We start from the raw sequence: 22,091 nt of genomic DNA, 5'->3' as shown, positions 1-22,091 counted from the left end.
CCACCCTCACCCACCCTCACTCACCCTCAACCCCTCACTCACCCTCACTCACCCTCAACACCTCACAATGACTCACACTCACCCTCACACACCCTCACCCTCACACACCGTCACACACCCTCTGCATAACAACACCTCTCACACCCTCACTCACCCTCACACACACTCACACTCACGCAACGTCACACACCCGAAGCCTCACACCCCCTCACTCACACTCACCCTCACACCCCCTAACGCTCACACCCCCTAACGCTCACACCCCCTAACCCTCACCCCCTCACTCTCACCCCCTCACCCTCACCCCTCACCCTCACCCCTCACCCTCACCCCCTCACCCTCACCCCCTCACCCTCACCCCCTCACCCCCCACCCTCACCCCCTCACCCTCCACCCTCACTCACCCTCAACCCCTCACCCTCACACCCTCAACCCTTCACCCTCAACCCCTCACTCACCCTCACTCACCCTCACTCACCCTCACTCACCCTCACTACCTCAGCCTCACCCTCACTCACTCACCCTCAACCCCTCACTCACCCTCACCCTCACTCACCCTCACTCACCCTCACCCTCACTCACCCTCACCCTCACTCACCCTCACCCTCACTCACCCTCACCCACCCTCACCCTCACTCACCCTCACCCTCACTCACCCTCACCCACACTCACCCTCCCTCAACCCCTCACCCTCACTCACCCTCAACCCCTCACCCTCACCCTCAAACCTTCACCCTCAACCCCTCACTCACCCTCACTCTCACTCACCCTCACTCAGCCTCAACTACTCTCACTCACCCTCAACCCCTCACCCTAACTCACCCTCACCCTCACCCTCACTCACCCTCAACACCTCACTCACCCTCACCCTCACTCACCCTCAACACCTCACCCTCAACCTCAACCCCTCACCCTCACTCACCCTCACCCTCACTCACCCTCACTCACCCTCAACCCCTCACTCACCCTCACCCTCACCCTCACTCACCCTCACCCTCACTCACCCTCACCCACCCTCACCCTCACCCTCACCCACCCTCAACCCCTCACCCTCACACAGTGCAATAGGTCTCAGACCATTTCAGTTAGAGCTTTAAGAAATGTTTATGGCTTTTTTTATTTGTAATTCTTTAGCATTGGCTACAGGAAACAAAAATGCTAAACATTTACAAAAAAAACCCATAAACAATTCTAAAAGCATTAACTCTAATGGTGCGAGACCTATTGCATTTCCAATGCTTGTTCTTCCTTCCTGCCTTAAATCAACTGAAAGTCATAACTGAGAGTTCTTCCTTAAAAGCGAATGTGAAACGATTCAACACATTTTGAATTCAAGTTACCTTCTGAAATAGGTGAGCCATATGTTTTTGTCAACAACAAAATATCTATGACACTGACATTAAACATTGTTCATTTTATGTGCTATCTTGTGAACAGTAAAATAGGTTTTAATCTGAATGTTTCAGAGTTTTAAATATTTGCAATTATTATCTTGCCCACATAGGAATGCCATTCCCGACTACTGACTTTTGTATGAGGAATAAAGAGCCAGCTATGAATTTGTCTGATCATCATACTATAGACCGAGGCAAAAGACGCATTAACCCCAGCCCTGGTAAGTTACTAATGATCCGAAGTAGGTTGCGATGTTCTAATTAGAAGGATTGTGCCGTCTACCACCTTGTAGTTAAGGAATGTTTATAAGCATGTCTCAATTTTCACTATGGTAGTTCTGGATAAAATGCATTGTGTTTCTGCTCATGTGCAAAAAGAAGATACTTCGGGGCATAGGTAGAAATCGCTCCTTTTCCAACCGCAAAAATGCTATTTCGCATGTACAAAGGCACAATTTGTTCTTCTGGCCCTTAGTTTTTACAATAATTAAATAGCCTGTGAATTCATCTCAGGCCAGTAATAAATGACCCGTATTGTTGTCTTGCTAAAAATTTACAGTGAATGACTGCATTTGTGTTCAAGTAAAATGAAGGGAAAAAAAAGAAATTTGGAGCTACATTTTGGACAAGTGGCCTTTCTAGATTCAGCACCTATTTTTTTTTTTTGATCAAATATATTTTTATTGAGTCCCACAAAGCAATGTCATACATACAATATTTGAAGAAACAAAAGGCTATGTCGTGGCGCCCGTCCCCGACCCTGCAGCGCACCCCATTGTGCGTCCATGAAGTGAGGCAAGTCCGGGTGCCCGAGTATGCTTGCTTGGCGGGGGGACACGCCCCCCTGCGGCCATCCGAACTCTTTTCCACCAACCCCCCAACAGGCCCTCCCTCCCACCCAACCCCAACAGTATCCCACCCCTCCAACAACCCCCAAACCCCCCCAACCTCCCTCCTCCCGCCCGGTGTGTTCCTTGTAGCACCTAAAGGTGGTTGTACGGTGTATAGGCTAGACTTTGTGTTCCGCTCTGGTCTTTTCATCTCTAAACCCCTCCGCCAATTTCAGGACCCGGAGATACCTCGGGCATGTGAGCTCCGTAAATTCCTGGGAGAGTAGAGAGATGAATGGTCGCCAGGTTTCTCTGAAGGTTTCGGAGGACTGAGTAAGCGAGGCCTGTATCCTTTCCATCCCCATGATGTACCATAACCGATGTAACCACCCCGTGTGTGTGGGCTGCCTAGTGGACCCCCATAGTGACAAGATGTGCTGCGTCGCTGCCCCCATTGCCAGTCCCATCTGTTTTCCCCTCATGGACTTGAGGGGGAACGTCAGGTCGTTCGGCAGTCCAAGAACAGCATAAGCTGGGAACCGTGGAATGTCGGTGTCAAAGTGAGTGTCTATGTCCTTGAGTACCGCCGTCCAATATTCCTGTACCTCGGTACAGTCCCACAGGATGTGTAGCATGGTCCCCGTGTGCCCGCACCCTCTCCAACATTTAGGGTCTTTGCTCGGATTCCCCTGGTGTAGACGCTCAGGGGTCAAGTGCCAGTAGTAGGCGATCTTGACCGCCGCCTCCCTGCTAGCGGTATTCCTGGCCGTGTGGTGAGCACGGTGGTATACGTCTCGCCATTCTTTAGCCGAAAGAGTGCGCCCCAGTTCCCTCTCCCAGCGCCTCTGCCCAGCAGATTTCTCCGTAGGGGGGGGTGGGGACAGCATCTGATATAATTCCGTGATGGACCTTGTGTCTGACGTCTTGGTCACAATCCAACGCTCATAGGGGGTGAGGGGGCGGCCAGCCAAAGGCGCCACATCGGCGTGTGTCAGCCAGTGCCTAAGCTGGAAGTACTGATAGCGGAGTGGCTTATCCAGTGAGTAGTTTGCTATCACGGCGTCCCATGTCATGAAGCCCTCCGTGTCGAATAGGTGGCCCGCGGAGCGACATTCGGATTGTCGCCATTGCGGGAATGAGCTCGGGGAACTGCCAGGGGGGAACGCCGGATTGTCCAGCAGAGGCGTCATGGGGGAGGGAAAGGTCGTCAGGCCCCTCGGGACCGCGGTTGCATCCCACACTTGCAAGAGGGTCCTGGTGATAGGGGATCTTTTGAGGTACGGTGGTCTGTCTGGGCGCGCCAGGTAGGGAACCTTCCAGAGGGGCAGGCCCGCCATGGCCCTGTCCTGGAACAACCAGTGCTTCTCCGACGTCGGCCGGGACCACTCCAGTAGGAATCTAAGCTGAGCCGCTTGGAAGCAGCGCCTGAGGTCCGGAACCCCCAAACCCCCCTCTGCCGTCGTCCTTGTGGCCAGGTCGCGCCGCAGCCTGGACCTTTTATTCGCCCAAACATAGTGATGCAGGGCATCCTGTAGTTTCTTCAGCATCCCCAATGGGGGAGTGACAGGGATGGTCTGGAATACGTAAAGGATCTTGGGCAACAGGGACATTTTTATGGCCGCCACCCGGCCCAGCCACGAAAGCGGCTGTTGCTCCCACCTCGCAATGTCTCCCTGAACTCGCGACAGCAGCTTGATGTAATTAAGGTCGACCGTTTGAACGGTCGACGGCGTCAGGTCTATCCCCAGGTACTGCACGGTGGTGCTGACCTCAAGCCCCCCTATGTGCAGCGAAGCCCTGTTAGCTGGTCGGGTATTGCTACCTAGCGGCAGGACGACGGACTTCTGGACATTCATTTTGAAGCCCGACACAGCCCCGAACGCGGTCATTTCCGATAGGAAGGCCGCCAGAGAGACCCGCGGGTTATCCACCGCCACCAGAATGTCGTCCGCGTAGAGGCTGATGGTTTGCTCCACTCCTCCAAACTTGATCCCGGCTATGGCACGATTGTCCCGAACCCGCTGGGCAAATGGCTCGATATAAAGGGCGAACAGGAGCGGCGAGAGGGGGCAGCCCTGCCGCGTGCCTCTCTGGATGTCGAACGGCTTAGAGCTGACCCCGTTGACTTTGATGGTCGCCTTCGGGGACGTGTAGCATCCCGCCACCCAGGAGCGGAAGCGCGGACCCACGCCGAATTTGACCAGCGTCTGTTCCAGGAACCTCCAGTCCACCCTGTCGAACGCCTTCTCGGCGTCCACCGAGAGCAGTGCTGCGTCCGAGGCGTTGGCGTAAGCTTTGTCTATGACATGCATAATGCGCTTCGTGTTATCCGCGCATTGCCTGGAGGGGACGAAGCCCGCTTGGTCAGGGTCGATGACGCCCGGAAGGCACGGGCCTAACCGGGAGGCCAGGATGCCCGTGAAGAGCTTAAGGTCCACGTTGAGGAGCGAAATCGGCCTATACGCAGCGCAGCGTGAGGGGTCTTTGCCCGGTTTCGGAAGGACTACGACTTCTGCCTCCAACATCTCCCTCGGGATGGAGCCCTGGCCCTCGAATGAGTTGAACAGCTTTGTAAGGACTGGCGCCAGGAGGGGGCAAAAGGTTTTATAAAAGCCCGCGGAGAAGCCGTCCGGGCCCGGAGCCTTCAGAGGTTTAAGACGGGCAATGGCCGCTATGACCTCCTCCAGGCGGAAGGGAGCATCTAACGCTGCGGAGTTCACGTCGTTAAGGGCAGTGACCTCCATAGACTCCAGGTAGGTCTTCCCCGCCTCCTCCCCCACGGTTCGATCAGCGGCGTACAGCTGCTCATAGAAAGTCCGGAATGCCTCCGCTATGTGGTCATCCTCTCGGACCTCGCCGCCATCGTCTCCGCGTATCACAGGGATTTGCGAGGGGACGGTTTTGGCCTTGAGTTTGCTGGCCAGCAGGCGGCCCGTCTTGTCTCCCCCCACGTAGTACGTGTGGCGGAGGCGGAGCGCCGCGTATTCCGCCCTGTCCAGGTCTAGACTCGCCAGTTGCGCCCTGACCGCTTTCAGCTTGCGCCAAATCCGGGGGGCTCCCGTCCGGCTGTGGACCCGCTCCAGTTCTAGCACCTGCGTCTCCAGGTCCCGCCTCCGATCCTTTCGCTCCTTATTTTCTGCTGCTGCGATCGCCATGATTTCGCCCCTGATGACCGCCTTAAGCGCCCCCCACAGTGTCGCCTGGGTTACCTCTCCCGTGTCGTTCTGGTCCAAATAAGTGGTGATGCTTTGGGACAGTTGCTGCACAACTCCCTTGCGTGCCAGTATACTTTCCCTGAGTCGCCACTTGCCCCTATGAGGAGGAGTACGCGGGACGGTCAGTTGGAGGGTCACCGCGTCGTGGTCTGAAAGTGCCGCCGGCGTAATGTCAATGTCCCGAACCATGGGAATTATGTCAGCCGAACCCAGGAAGTGGTCTAATCTAGCGTATGTGTGGTGCACATGAGAGTAGAAGGTGTATCCCGGGGCAGTGTGATGTTTGTCCCGCCAGATGTCAGTCAGCCCCCTGTCCCCTAACCACTGCTTCCCTGTCACCGACAGCGCTCTGGAGTCCCCAAACCTCCTCCCAGACCTATCCTTCTCATTGTCCATGACCAGGTTCAAGTCCCCTCCCACCAGTACCAGTCTCAGATCGCCTGAAAGCGCTTCAGACAGCGCCCCCTTCAAGAAAACCTCCTGTTTGGTGTTGGGTGCATAAATGGAGCCCAGCGTGAAGGAAGAGGTACCTACGTGTATCGTGTGTGCTAGGAGCCTGCCCCTGATTTCGGCCACCTTATTCCCTACCCGCCCTTTGAAGTGCCTGGCCACAAGTATAGCTACACCTGCTTTCTTTTCGCCGGTCGCGGAGTAGAATTGGTGAGGGAAGGCCCTAGCTTTCATGCGGTGCCAATCTTTCGCCAACAGGTGCGTTTCCTGTAACAGACATATTTCAGCCCCAGAGCGCTCGAGGAAGGAGATGACTGCCCTTCTCTTGATGGGATTATTGAGTCCCTTGACATTAAGTGAGAGGATACTTATGCTGTCAGCAGCCATGAGTATGCGTGCGTCCCTTCTGCCTTGCCCCAGACCTCCAGCCAGCCCAACCCCTGGTACCAAACGCCAATCGATAGTGAACACACCGAGCTCCCCCCCTCCCCTCCTCCCAAGCCCCAACTCCCCCCCCAACATTCCCCATCACCCCTCCCCCCCCAACTGGTGAACATAGTCCCAGGCCAATCATGAGACAGTCTAGGCCTGTGGTAAATGAGTCAATGAGTGGGTGTGTGGCAGTGGCGGCTCATGGCCCCCCGACCCCCCCCCATCCAGGAGCCAAAACTTATCTGATGTCGACCTTCACCAGAATCCATTTAGGGGGCTGCGCCTGTGTCTTTGGATACTTCCTGGATTGCTGCAGCCTGTTCCAGGGCCACCGTGTCCGGATCGGGCTTGAGAGGCTTCTTCCGCTGTCTGTCCCGCCTCACTGTCTGCCATCCGTCCCTCGACGTCCCGGGGGAGCCCGTCCCGGCCCCGGAAGACTGCCGGTCCGCCCTGTCGTCCTGTTGTGGGTCCTCATGGGGGATGCCTAGCACCGCACATGTGTCTCGTAGGGAACGCAGCTGGTGGAGGGCGCCATTCCACTTAAAGACCAGGCGGAACGGGTGTCCCCAGGAATACGGGACCCCCTCTTTACGCAGGAAAGTTGTGGCAACCCTAAACGCCCTCCGCTTTTGTAGGGTGGACGCAGCCAAGTCCTGAAAAAGTTCCACATTGTGGTCTTGGAAGCGGAGGGGCTGCTTGTGACGAGCCTCCCTCAGGATGCGCTCCTTCAAGGGATAGTCCGGTAGAAAGGCCAGAATGTCCGGCGGGGGGCCCTGGGTCCGGCGGGCCGGGCCCACTCGGTGGGCTCTGTCAATACGAACCGCGAAGTCCTCTCCTTCCCCCAGCACCATCCGGAAGAGCGCCTGCAGGTATCCCGCCATGTCTTCCCCCTCCGCCTTGAGCGGCACATTCCGGACTCGAATGTTATTGCGCCTGGAGCGGTTCTCCAGGTCCTCCGCGTGGGTCTGGAGATCCATTTGCTGGTCATGAAGGCGGACGATCTCCTGCCGAAGGAGTTCTATTTCCTCGCTTCGGGCCTGGCCTGAGAGCTCGTTGGCCGCTACTCTCTCCCCCAGTTTGTCGACGTCCCGCCGGAGTTCCTTGTGCTCCCCGGTCATTTCCTGCCGGAAAGTTTGAATATCGTCTTTCAGGCAGGCGAAGAGGGATTCCATGAACGCCTTGGTCGCCGGTGTCTCGCCCTCCGGTAGATCCTTCCCCCCGGGGTGGGGCCTCGGCGCCGGTTTGTCTGGGCTTTTATCGGGCTTGGGGGGTCCCTTGACCAGCATCTCCGAGATGTTGCGGTTCCCTTTCCGGTTTGACATGGCTATCCCAGCCGTGGGCCTCAGCCTGGTCAGGGCTCCGGGTGCTTCCGCAAGGTGCTCTGGTGTGCTCTGGCCGTAGTTTGGAAAGGCCAGTATCGTGTCCCAGGGGCCTCTTCCCTAGGCCATAGGCCTCGACCCCGCTGCTCTTCCTCGCCTGAGGTATAGGGCTGGCGCCCGCCTGGTATCCCTGGGCTGCAGTCCACCCGCTCGGTACTCCTCTTCCCAGGGCCCACCGCCACCTCAGGCCTCCCCAGAGTTATAGTCGCGCTTCAGCCCCGTGCCATGTGTGTCTTCGGGTGGGTGGGGGGGGGGGGATCTCCAGTCGTGTCCACTATTGCTTCCCGGCCGCCCCCGGGGCGCCGCTCACCTTCTCCTTAAGGGCGCCGGGCCCCTCTGCTGCCCGAGGTCGATATGCCCCACCGGCCCGCTGCACAGCCGGGCCGCGCTTCCTCCGCTGGGCCCACGCCGGGGGCCCGCGTAGCCCCGTAGGCCGGCGGACCCGGCCCCTCTCAGTCTGCTGGGCCGCAGTCGGTTGCTGCAGGACTGCTCCCCTCGGCCCCCGCAGACACCGCAGGGGTCTTTACCAGTTCTCGGCCTGCGCCTGTAGCTCCGTGCTAGGTCCAACTCGCCTCTCGGCAGCAGCGCTGATGCCCCTCAGACGCGCCTTCCGGCTGCTGCCCGGCGTCTCCGGCCCTCGGCGCGCACCTCCACTAGCCCCACGCCGGGGCCTCGCGTAGTTTCCGGGGCCGGCGGACCCGGCGCCTCGTACTCTCTCCCCTGTCCGCCACCTGGTGCTGCCGGGTGATACCTCCGGGGCTCCGGAGTCGCTGTCGGGATCCCCGACTCCCCCACTCGCAGGCCTCAGATGCCGCCTGGGGTCTCCCCGGGCCGCTCGGCCCCAGCGCTCGGGTCACTGCCGCCCGCACATGCCCATCGCCGTCAGGCAGCTCCGTGTTTCGGCGTTCTGTGGCAGCCTCGAGCCTCGCCCCGACTCCCCTGCTGCCGCACTGCTCCCGGACCTTGTCCGCTGCTACTGGCCGGCTCGGTGAGGGCGAAGGTCCGCAAGGTTCCCTGGCGGGGGATCAGGCCTGGGGAGCCTCTGCGAGACACGTCTTACCGAGCCACCATCCTAGCCACGCCCCCTCAGCACCTATTTTTAAAATTTTTATGTTCTTAAGTAAAAGATGTATCATGATATTGCTTTGTGTTCATAATACCTGTTGTATAGCACTTCACAACCTGCTTTACACGATTTGTTTTTAATAAATATGCTTTTTTTAGTTTTGATATGTTTATTTGAGAATACAAGAAAATATGCGATAATCATGCCAATCCTCAGAAGAAAAATTATCTTATGAAAAAATCAATAAAAAAAACTCTAGTAGGAATACAAATATGATTGAATTTAGGATTAAATCAGTTTTTATTGTCTGAATGTATAGTAAAACAATACACTGCTTCCTTGCCTACAACCTCAATGGGCCGGCAGCATTAATGATCAGCAAATGAAAATCAATAAGGTAAAGGATCAGGCATCACTCATATTTCCATTAATAACTCCAATCCTTTCTCCCGTCACCCATACCACCCATTATCTTGCTAACTGCCCCCACCACCCTCCTCACGCCCCCCTCTCCTCTCATTTCTCTCAACTGACTCCTGGGATTACCATCTCACACCCTCCTACACCACTGCCTCCTTGCAATCTTAACACCCCTCTCTCCCCTCCACCTGGTGTCCCACCGATCACACACCCCAATCCACCACTTCGGACCATTCTCTCCCCCCACATGATCTCCTTTCCTCCCTCCCCATCACTCTTCTTACTTAGTCACTCCAAAATATAGAACTCCACCTCTCAACCCTCGTGTTAGAACTCTCCTCCCTCAAAAGTGTTTTAAACTCCCTCGCCACAAAGAATCCTTCCAGTCACACCTATCCCCAGGACATCATACCTACGAACCCCGCACCCCACATCCAAGGGGCTACTACACCTATCAAAAACTCCTCACCGAGTCGCCCTACAGTAAATGCTCTAGCATACTACCCCACTTCTCGAACCATCTCCCCCGCTCTTCCTGACCTCAATTTAAACCACCTCGCCTCCACGCCGACCACAAATTCTCTCCCACCTCATTCATCAATACCGGTGATCCTTGCAACTAGGAGGACCCTGTCCTCCCCTGCATCGCCCAGACCTCCGCAACAACTCACCACTATCCACTCCTGTTCCCCCACAAAAATGACTGACCACAAACCCCTTAACTGCATGCTGGTCAACTGCCGTTCAGCTTCCTGCCATGCAACTGAAATCGCCACAAAGAATCCTTCCAGTCACACCTATCCCCAGGGCATCACACCTACGAACCCTGCTCCCCACATCCAAGGGGCTACTCCCCCTATCGTAAACTCCTCACCAGAGTCGACTTGCAGTAAATGCCCTAGCATACCACCACACTTCTCGAACCATCTCCCCTCCCTGTTCTTTCAGGCCTCAATTTAGACCACCTGGCCTCCACGCCAACCACAAATTCTCTCCCACCTCATTCATCTGGAGCCACATCTCCGGACATCTGAGAGACCTGCATTGGCTCCCCGTCAACAAAAGAATCACCTTCCGCCTCCTCACCCACGCACACAAAGCCCTACACGATCAAGGCCCTAGCTACCTCAACAACCGCATCAACTTCTACGCTCCCAAACGACATCTCCAATCAGCCAGCCACGCCCTCGCCGCCGTCCCCCACATCCGAAGAACGACAACAGGAGGAAGGTCCTTCTCCTACCTGGCCGCCAAGACCTGGAACTCCCTACCGACCGACCTGCGCCTGACCCAAGACCACCTCTCCTTCAGGAAGAAGCTCAAGACCTGGCTATTCGAGCAGTAGCAGCACTCCCCCCCCTCCCTGATTGATCTGTCCCTGTGATCCTAGGAACTAGTAGGACCCCGTCCATACAGACCTCCGCAGCAACTCTCGGCTATCCACTTGTGTTCCCCCACTAAAATGACTGACCCCATACCTCTCAACTGCATGCTGGTCTACTGCCGTTCAGCTTCCTGCCATGCTACTGAAATCGCTGAGACCATCCTCAGTGAAAGCATTGATATCGCCTTTCTGACGGAAACATGGCTCAATGACCACTCCGCATCAGTCCTGGACCTGCTCGCACCCCCAGGTTACTCCATCCTCAGAAAAGACAGGCTTATTAAAATTGGTGGGGGCCTCGCCATAATTTATAAAGATGAACTTCTACTCACACCTGTCTGGGATCCTGATCTGACTAATTTGCATGTAGCCAGGTTCTGAGCTGGGATGGTGCAGTGAGCTAAAAAACGGTGATGGATCAAGCCCTGATCTGTTGACTGGGTACGAGTGTTCTGCTTAATTCAGATACTCTGTCCATCACCACCCCCTTTTCTGAATCATTACTTTTAATATATCTGAGTGCTGAACTCACTGTTCAGGGCTCTCCCCCGATTCGTCTACATAATATTTACCAACCTCCTGGTGACCCTCTCTCCTTTGTCGAACAATTGTCTGATCTTCTTATTCAATCAGCGGTCACCAACTCTAGTAACCTCTTCCTTGGGGACTTAAACCTCCTCTGGAATAAAACTGATGACCCCTCGATCAACCTTAATAATGACCTACTTAATATCAGCAACTTGAAGCAACTTTGCAAATCTCCAACACATGACAACGGTGCCACCTTTGATGCTGTCATCACCAGCAAGGACCTGGCTGTTCTCTCCAACATTATCCCCATTGATTGGTCCGATCACCACCTCATCCTCTTCACGATCAACAGCTCCCTGCCCCCCCTCCTCTAACACAACTAAACAAATTAAACTAACCAGAAATCTTCACCTTATCCCCCCGGGCAAGCTGGAGACTAAAATAAAAGCCAGCCTACAACTCACTCCTCTCCCCCACAGCACTAATGACCTTACTAAACATTACAACAGATCCATTGCTTTGGTCATTGACCAAATCGCACCAGCCAAACTTAAACTACAAAAAAAAAAACATCCAAATCCTGGTTCAATGCCTGCCATCACAATGAGAGGCAAGCCCTCAGACAGATCGAACGCACTTGGAGGCAACAGCCCTCCTCCTCTAATCTTGCCCTCTTCCGAGCCGCTAGGGCCAACTATAAAAAACGTATCTTTAATGAAAAATCATCCTTCTTCCGTTCACAACTTGACCAGGCAAAAAATCGACAGAGAGAACTATTTAACATAGTTAAAAACCAAACTACTTCAGCCCCCCCTAATCTTCTGGCTATGGTTGAAAGATGTATGGAAATCGTTAGCTTCTTCTTAGACTAAATCTCCAAGATTGACCTATCCTTCACTGTACCACCCCTCCACATAACCTACCTCCCCTCCGTAACTTTCTCCCCTTATCTCCTGCAATTCCTTTACCCCCCTCGGACTCTGCTCAACTCGCCATTGCTGTCACCCCCGCGGCACCCCACCACACTGTCCCCCAGCGATAGAACAATGCTTCCTGGAATAACTTTAGTCCTGTCTCAGAAAGTGATATCCTTAGCAACATCTCCAAGTTGAAACCATCCTCACATACCAGAGATCCTATCCCGGCCCATCTAGTTCAAGATCTAAAACACATCATCGCCCCTTATTGGACCTCCATCAGCAACTCCTCCCTTGCCACCAGTATGGTTCCTGCAAATGACTTCAATAACCTAACCCCTATCTCTAACCTTCCTTCCTTATCTAAGGCCCTGGAAAAATACACCCTGCACCAGCTGGACAATCACATCAACTCATTCAACCTCTTAGATGCCTCCCAATCAGGTTTTTCGAAAGGGCTGTAGCACTGAAACAGCCATGCTCAACATCACTGGCGACATCCATCGCTCCTTAGACAAAGGTGAAGCCTTCCTTCTCATTCTTTTTGATCTCTCCGCTGTCTTTGATACTGTTAACCATGCTGCCCTACTCAACATACTCAAAGACCGTTTTGGCTTTGGCGGAGCTGTTCTTAAGTAGTTCACTTCCTTTTTCCAACATAGAACACAACAAATTGAAATCAGCAATTACCTTTCTAAACCTCTGACTGTCACCATGGGCGTCCCCCAGGGCTCCATTCTCTCTCCCACCCTATTCAACCTCTTCATGGAACCCCTCACCCTCATACTCAAACAAGCGAAAATCGGTTACCACCTCTATGCCGACGACACCCAAATTTACTATAGGATCAAATCCCATGCGGACGTCCTACATCTCAACGATGCCTTGACTAAGGTCCAACTATGGTTCCATCAAAACCACCTCAAACTTAACCCTATAAAAACCAGAAATCGTTCTATTCTCTCCCAAATACAACCCGCTCCCCATTCATCACTGGATCTCTGACATCAAAGCCCTCAACTGCTCTCTCTCCATCTCTAACTCTGTCAAATCCCTCAGCATCAGCATTGATCAGAACCTCAGTCTCACCCCCCACATAAAAAGCTCGGCCAAAGGTGCTCTCTGAATACTTCAGCATCTCAAAAAAATCAACCCTTCATTCCAACCGATGACTTTAAATCGGTTGTGCAATCGTTGGTCCTATCAAGAATTGACTACAGTAATGCCACTCTCGCAGGAACTCCTAAAGTCCACCTTGCCCCTATCAAATCCGTTCTCAACCTTGCTGCCAGGCTTATCACTTGCTGCAAACGATTTGACCGCATCTCCCTTGTTCTCAAAGACCTCAAATGGCTCCCGATTGAAGGCAGAACCACCTATAAAACAGCTTGCATCACCCACAAAGCCCTCCATCAAAATACCCCATCTTAAATCACCGAAAAACTCCAAAAAGCGGGCTATACCAGATCACAGAGGAGCAATTAACGCACTTATCCTTGTCCCTCCTCTACTAAAAAATAAATCTACACAATCTCGCTCTTTCTCTGGAAATGCGCCCTCTGTCTGGAATGCTCTCCCTAAAGAACTACGCTGTAACCCCTCCTACCCCCGCTTCAAAAAGAGCTCAAGCTGCTCCTTCTCAACAAATACTGGGGCTCTTAATTACTTAGACACTGGCCCTCAACCCCCACTCTGCCTTACACTGCTTTATCCCATATTATTTCTCCTACTCTATGATCTTCGATCTGTTGTTTGACTTTGATCTTCCATGTTCTGCACCATTTAAATTCTATGCCACATGTGCTAATTGTTTATCTTATTATTTCAAATGTACCAATGCTATATTTCATCTGAGTCTGATCTATAACTTGTAAAGCGCTCTGATACTCCTGGGTCCAGCCAGCGCTATATAAAACCTTTTAAATAAATAAATAAAATAAATCACTGTGGCAGGTTAAATACACAGCAAGTCGCCTACAACCCATCCAGGGCCGGCGACGTCAAAAAAGATAAAACAGAAGGAAACCAAATCAAATTTGACTTCATTACTCAAGCGTACCTCTTAAGGAGATCTAAAGCGATAGACTCAGGGGATGAATCAAAGAGTCTGGGTTTTCATAAACTACAAACAAAAATACAACTGAAGAAACATTTAAGGGGCCTCAATAGAGGGATCCTCCTACCCCCCCCCTCCAACCTCCCCACATGAACCAGGACAGAATCAAAAGATTAGAGAACCCCAGCTGGGGGTCCGTAAGGTATCCCTCCTTCCATATGGCTTAATTTGAAGCATCGTTTCAATGCCCTTCGTGCTTGTATGGTATTAATTTTAAACACGCAAAAAAATTAGGACAAGTTAGTTCCCAAAACTCTGAGGAGAGAATGGTTATAAAGGGGGACCAGATCTTAGCATCCTCAGATTTCTCCCCAAAGTTGCCCATGGACAGTCTTTCCATCCCCAGGAGAGACCACAATTGATGAAGCTACTGTGTATGCTCTAGGATTCTACCAGTCTTCCAGCAAAGCAAGAGTGTTCGGAGCGCGGCATTAAGTGCGAGGGCCATCTGTCTACCTCTGAGGGAGCGCAAAGGGATGGTCAGTGCATTGGGTAGTCCTAATGTTGTATAGGCAGGGAACCTGAGGATAGCGGTGTCGTAAGCCCTGTCCACGTCATCCAGGATTCCCTCCCAATACCTAGAAAGCTTTGGACAGTTCCACAGGAGGTGAAGAAGAGTCCCTGGGCTCCCGCAACCCCTCCAACAAAGGCTGTCACACCCAGAATTCCACTTCGTCATCCGAGAAGGGGTGTAGTACCAATAGGTAATAATCTTATATGCTGTTTCAGTATGTCCCATAGAGTGAGCGGTGTGGTGAGCCCTATAATAGATGTCTTCCCAATCTTTGTCTGAAAGTGTCTGCCCGATTTCTGCTTCCCACCGCCTCTGACCAGCGGATCTACTCTTGCCCAGGCCCAGAGAGAGAGTACAGTTCAGATATAAGTTTGTGGTCGTCATTTTTAAGGAATAACCATTTTTCAAATGGAAGCATTGATCTGCCAACCAATGGGCGGGTGGACGCATCCAGAACCCAATGCATCATTAGTGTATGAAGAAAGTGGTCAGACTGGGAAAGGTCATAGTCTGCGCGAATGGGATATGGCCTTTGTGGTCAAAAAGACAGCCTAAGTGCTTACAGCCCCCTTTCACCCAGCTCGAGCCCACCCCCTTGGCCTTACCAGGGGGGAAATCGGTGTTGGAGAATATTGGAGCCATAGGCAATGGTAAAGTGGTTAGTTTCGCTGATCGGGATACTTTGTCCCAAGCCTGCAATGTTGGCCTCATGATAGGAGATGAGTATAGCCCCCAGGAATGAGTGTCCCTGGGCAGCCATACCTTCCTCCAAATATGCCGACCTGCAACTGTCTGGTCCATAAACCCCCAATGTTTCTCTGTCGTCGGACGGTTCCATTCCACCAGGTATCGCATCATAGAGGCCAAAAAATATCTGTTAACATTCAGCAGAGCGAGGCCACCTTCCTTTTTAGGTCGCTGCAACAAAGTCTTCTACTACCTTAGGGCAACCGAACCCCAGATGAAGCGCTCTATTTCTTTTTGAATGGTGGGCAGCACCTCCGAGGGTGGGAGAAGAGGCAGAGTCTGAAATACGTACAGCCCCCTTAGCAGAACATTCATTTTGACTGCTGCTAGCCTACCTAACCACGACAACGGCAGCCTACACCACTATGCCAGGTCATTCGGTATAGGCATAAGCCAACTAGAATAGTTAACTTCTGACGTTTTTTTGCTACATTTTTATAATGGACTAAGCTAAGTCCCTTACTCCGACACCCAGTCGAAATCAAACTGGCCCTAAGAGCATCAACCGTAAGCTGTGTAGAGGTTAGATCCAAAATGTGTGACTTATGCAGATTAATTTTAAAACCAGAAGCCCGGCCAAAGGCATGCAAGTCTGCAACTATAGCTGGAAGGGAAGTCAGGGGATGTGTGATAGAGAAAATGACGTAATCGGTGTAAAGGCTGATCAAGTGCCAATCAGTACCAAATGGAATACCCTGTGCATTGGGGTTGTCCTGGAGCTTCTGTGCAAAGGGCTCCATATAAAGGGCAAAAAGCAGAGGTGAGAGTGGGCAGCCTTGTCTTGTGCCACTCCTTATTGCAAACCCACCCAATCGAACACTGTTCACCTTAACTGAAGCGCTTGGGGAGCTATAAATACTGTCAATCCAATTGCGGAAACGGTTGCCTCTCCCAAAACATTCCAGAGTAGCGAACAGGTATGGCCAATGTACCCTGTTGAAAGCCTTTTCGGCACCGACAGCCAATAGCAAAGCCTCTTCCCACGACTGATGGATCTTGTCAGTCAAATGGCAGACCCGCTTAGTGTGGTCTCCGCATTGTTAACTGGGGATAAAGCCAGCCTCGTCTAGATCTACCAGGCCAGGCATCAGGGGATTCAAACGCTGGGCAGAATACTAGAAAATAACTTTGCATCAACATTTAATAGGTAGATCGGGCTGAAGGAGCTACAATACGTGGAACCCTTGCCAGGCTTGAGTATAACTGTGATCGAGGCCTGCAGCATTGATGCAGTAAGAGAGCCGGCATCTGTGAACTAATTGAACAAACTGGTGAGCAGGGGAGCTAGCTCGGTGCAAAAGGTCTTATAAACATTTGCGCTTAATCCGTCGGGAAGGGGTTTTCAGGGGCTTCAAGCGGACAATGGTGGCTATCACTTCCTCTGTACGTATAGGGGCGTCAAGGGTTTTAGCGTCGGTGGACAGCAGGGGGGATATCATTGCCCCCTCCACATAGGCCTGTGGGTCTGAAGGAAGCAGGGTCCCCGCAGAGTATAGTTCTGAATAATACATCTAGAAGACATCAGCAATACCCAAGTCCTCAGAGACCTTCGTCCCTTGGGCATTGCAAACCGTTTTCAATGCCTACGCATGTTGTTTGCTACACAAGCAATGCGCAAGCATACGCCCCCACAAAATACTTATGTTTCATTCTCAACACCGCATGTTCAGCCCTGTCAAGATCTAAAAGCTGGAGATATAATCGCTCCGTTTCAAGCCGCCGCCAGATCCGGAGCGTTTGTGAATTGCCTTTAGTTCCCTCACTTTTGATTCTAGCTCTTCCTTTTTTCTTTTCGGATTTTCTTTCCATAGGCAGCTTTAGCTATTAAAGCCCCACGGGCAACCAGTTTGAGCGCTTCCCAAACTGAGGACAGTGCAGTGGAACCATCCTCATTAAGTGCTAAATAGTCCGTCTGTATGGTTCGAATAGTAGCGACCACTGTGGGAGATGACCATAGGCAATCTTTCAAACACCATTGAGGCAAGGAAGTGGCCGGGGAGGATATCTGGATGGTTAATGTGATGTGCGCGTGGTCCGAGAGTGATCGCGCCTCAACAGTAGAGGCTCGAATACGATCCCAAACCGGGTAGGTGACAAGAAAATGGTCCAACTGAGCATAAGATTTGTGAGCTGCAGAGTAATGAGTGTAATCCTGGTCATTAGAATGTAAAGCTCTCCAAGCATCCCTAAGCCCACAATCCTCCAGCCACTCCCTACCTGTCGTGGACAAATCTCCCGCTCCCCCCGTCCTAGAGGCAGGCCGGTCCTATCTTAGGTCCATCACCAAATTTAAATCTCCACCCACTACAATGGCGGGATCGGGTGTTTGGAGAACTTTGGCAATGGCATCAATCAGAAACTCTTCCTGGTGTTCATTAGGGGAATAAATAGAAGCTACCGTATAAGGAAAAGAGCCCTCTTGCACCCTCAAGGCCAACAGTCGCCCCTTAATCTCTACCACAGTGCCCACAAATTTACCTCTGAAGTGTTTAGAAAGCATAATGCACACTTAAATTTAGAAGAATGTAGTGCTGGAAAGGCATTCTACGATGAGCACATAAGAAGAAGAAGAAGAAGAAAGAAAAAAGACAGAAAGATAGAGAGGGAGGAACATCAGAGAATACCCTTCATATATCAATAGCTATGAAAACTAAAAAGATTATTATAACAATATCCTAGACAAGCAAAAACTGTGGTTACACTATAATATCACTATAATAAGAGAGGCTAGACAATCATTAATAGAGGTCAAGAGGCATGAGAGATTGCAGCATTAGAAAGATGAGTAGTGAGAATTGCCCATAGAATATCTCGTTTAACAGACAATGGAAAAAAATGTCAATGATATCTATCGATTCGATGAGCATGACATACTAAATTCGACCATTGTTGAATGTTGAAGTTGTCTGTAGATTTCCAGTTGGACGTAATCACCTGTAAACCCCATTGCTGATAAAAAAAGATCTACTAATTTACCATATGAAATGTAATCCACCAAGAAATATTTTATCTAAAGAAAAGGGTGCAGAAATTCCTGTAATAGCTAAAATTTTGTCCCATTCCTGAGTCCAGAAACTAGATACATTATGGCAATGAAAAAACATAGGTGCCAGATTGGGAGTTGCAGTACCAACAGTTATCTTGCTTGAGAAACTTGAGTTTAAACATACGAGCTGTAGTGTAAAATAATATATTGTAGAAGTAGTATAATGTTTGTGTTAAGCTTGCTTAACGACCAGTGGAGTGAGGTTTTGTCCATAGCTTGTCCCAAATAGCGAGAGGCCAACTGTATTGCAAATCAGCTTCCCCAAGGTTTTCCGCTTGGACTTGGGTCTATCATGAATGGGTGTAATGAGTTTTTTATTGATAAGTGAAGCTGTAGCTGCTCAATTTGGTGACTAAGGAGGAGACTCCATAGCCTCAGTTCGACCCAAACAAAGGAAGAAGAGCTCAAATATTTTTCAATAACTTGTACTGTCTAAGGAATGTAGATGGCATATTATATGAATGAGAAAGAAATTCAAAAGGAAAAACTGAATTATTTAAAATAAGTGGTGAGACAGTAAAAAGACCTTTATCAATCCTACTTCTCCTCATGAGAGGCTTTCTTTTTAATGTGAGCTGTTTATTATACCTGATAGGGTGTTGGAGAAATTGATGACATGTAGATTTATTGGACATAAATGGTTTAAAAAGGAAAAGGAATACATTACTGATGATACCCAAAACACGGGGGGGCATAAAAACAATGCGTATAAGAGAGAGGGAATATCATGCAGGATTCCAATAAGAATATGGTCGATAAAGGAATGTTGAACTTGCTTAGTACCAAAAGCTTTATATTGTATAAATACGTCCGGAAAATTAACACGGCTGGCAGATTTGGGGAGTTTTAGTCTGTTTAATGAAATCTGAGATGCTTTCCCATTCCATAGGAACCGAGGATAACATTTTGCCCAAAGTTAACGTATTTCTTTGGGAGCTTTATGGGTAACATCGGAAGGAAAAAATTCACAATTGGAAGTAGCATCATCTTTAGCCAAACGACCCCACCAAGACAGAAATAGAGGTGACCATTCCTGGGTGAGTGATCCTTAGAGGATCCTTTCTATATTGCTCTTTAATGTGTCTCTAGTATTATTGGTATAAAAAAATCCCCAAACACTTAATCTTAATAGGATTCCAAGATAGGCCTGCCCGAAACAGGGGTCCTTTATACCGTATTTATTGAAGGGCAAAACTTCAGATTTATCCAAATTGAGTTTATATTCTGAAACTTCAGAATACAATTGTAACGCATCAAAAAAATATGGAAGGGAGGAATCAAGTTGTGACAGGAAGAGAAGAATGTTGTTGGCATATGCAGTATATTATATCTGTGTCTTTAATAAGCTAAACAATCTGAAAGAGAGTCTGAGGTTTTCAGTTGCTGTAAAAAGGGTTCTAATGCAATTCGGGGGCTGAAACCATGCCATTCCAGAGCCTTCATGAGAAACTGGCCGTTGACTGTATCAAAAGCTTTCTCAACATCAAGGGTTAGCATGACAAGAGTGCAAGTGAGTTTATTTACTTTACTGATAATATTATAAATGGTACACAAGTTATCTGTAGTGTTCCTGTGTCTAACAGTCTCGGTCTTCTGTTCAAGGGCAATTAGATCAGGAATAAGATCAAATAGTCGGAGAGCAATGACCTTAGCAAAAATCTTGCAATCGGTGTTAAATAAGGAGAAAGGACAGTCATTTTTACATATGTTCACTTGCAGTCTTTTTCGGAATAAAGCATATCGCCACTGAGAGAGAACCAAGGCAGGAGTTTAGAATGAAAATAATTGATAAGCTTAAATAGCTTAGGAATGAGTAAATGAGAGAATTGGAGTTAAAATTTGATAGTGAAACCATCGGAATCATGCACCTTACCTTTTGACAAACATTTGACTGCCGCTTGTGGTACATCTATTGTTAAGGCAGACTCAAGCAAAGAAGCATCCGTAGTAATGGGATTCCGAGTTTAATACTCAAGAAGTGGGATTCTATAGAGTCATCAGAGGTCTGGTTTCAGGAGTGTATTATTGTTGATAATATTCTGCAAATCAAGCTGCTATATCAGAGTCATGGAGCAGTTGGATTCCTGAGGTATTGGTAATTGTGAGAAGTTAGCCTATCATATGATGTCCACTAGTTCTAGTGGGCACCTTGCACCAGTCTAATTGACCCGTATTGATGGTGGTTGTAAAGTCAACCTTATTGAAAGCTATCCTAGTGGTAGCATGAACCAGCAGTCTTCAGGCTAAGACTTCAGTAGGCGAATTAAGAAAGTCGTTTTACCATATATAATCCCTTGGATACCAAATGAAAGGACACCACACAAGGTATATATCAAATATATATGTATTTAATCTAAACACAAACCCTCTGCACTCTTTATGAGGTCAGAGGTAAAAATACAATACAAGTCACACAATTAATATACGATAAGGTGCACAGTATACGTTCGGCCCTAGGGGCCTCACAAAATATATACTAACAAAGTGGTATAAGTACCACGTGAGAGTTAGAAAGTAGGCCTGGGGCCTGTGGAATCGCTGGGGCTACACTAAACAACCAAAGTTTAGGAAGTAGGAGGCTCAAGGGAGACGCGTGCGGTTACCATTGACTTTCTATGGGAAACGAAGAAGTTACAAATATACAATTTAAGGACATTTCCGGATGGACTAGGATGGAACCCTTTTAAACTAGGACACTTCGAGAGTCAAGACCCACAGGAGCACCGGAGTACTCGTGTTACCTCACCCAGGGAAGCCGGGTGCATAGGTGTCTTTTCGTGTCGGGTTTCATCGTCGTTTTCTATGGAGAGCTGCAAAGAAGTGCTGCAGGCCACCAGAGGAATAGTGTCCGGGTGGATCGGAGATGTGAAGAACCTGAAAGCAGAGGGGACAGAGTCTGGGTCACTAGCCAGTGACCAGGAAGGTACCAGGAAGGAACCAGGCGATGTCGGGTGCTTGAAGGTGAAGAAGGTAAGTTTGTCTCTTCAGCCACGAGGTCCAGGAGGCATCGACGATGACCAGGCGCTGGATTCGAGCTGTCCCACGATGGATCCAGATGACTGCGGTGTCGGTTTCTGGATTGGACCCAACAAGCCTTGGCAACCGCAACCTATGCAGGATGTCGAGATTGGCTCTGTTGCAGACCAGCAAGGTCTGTGGCGCTTCTCCTTTTCAGGGGAGCTGGAGCAAGCCTGGAGCAACCAGGAAAGCAAAAGTAAATTCAATATGGTGTCTTCAGGGGACTCTCTAGCCAACGGGCAAGGAACAGGGAAGACGCATCGAGCTCAAATGCAAAGGCGGGGCCCACGGGACTCCCGCGGAGTGTGGGGGCCTGGGCTTCGGTGCAAATGGTGCTCATGGCTGGGGCTTCTCGTACCCCAATGCACAACTTACTGAGGCTTCAGGAAAGGAGTACAGATAGCACAATTCAGGGTGTCCAAGATGTCCGGTCCCACGTCTCTTGTGTCCGCCACGGGTCTCAGCTTTGCTGTGGATGTGGGTCGGGGTCAGAGAAGTCTGGAAGTCCAGTTTTGGAGTCGCAGAGTCATTGGGCTCCGACGGGAGCCTTGAAACTGCAGACCGGCGAAGTTCCTGTTGGTGCCTGTTTGCACAGGGTGGTCACTCCTTGACCACAATGGAGCTGTCTTCCG

General features: G+C 50.5%; 1 protein-coding gene across 1 annotated transcript in view; it reads left to right on the top strand.

Annotated features, from left to right (window-relative positions):
* The window catches only part of LOC147708705 (uncharacterized), a 389,106-nt gene that overhangs the window by 178,906 nt on the left and 188,109 nt on the right, over nucleotides 1-22,091 (top strand). Inside the window, exon 8 of the mRNA XM_086927355.1 lies at nucleotides 1,505-1,615. Within this exon, the coding sequence (XP_086783481.1) occupies nucleotides 1,505-1,615 (111 nt within the window). The remainder of the gene's footprint in view (nucleotides 1-1,504; nucleotides 1,616-22,091) is intronic.

Source organism: Lissotriton vulgaris, chromosome 6 (assembly GCF_964263255.1).
Source record: "Lissotriton vulgaris chromosome 6, aLisVul1.2, whole genome shotgun sequence".
Lineage (NCBI taxonomy): Eukaryota > Metazoa > Chordata > Amphibia > Caudata > Salamandridae > Lissotriton > Lissotriton vulgaris.
This window is presented reverse-complemented; position numbering and strand designations above follow the sequence as displayed.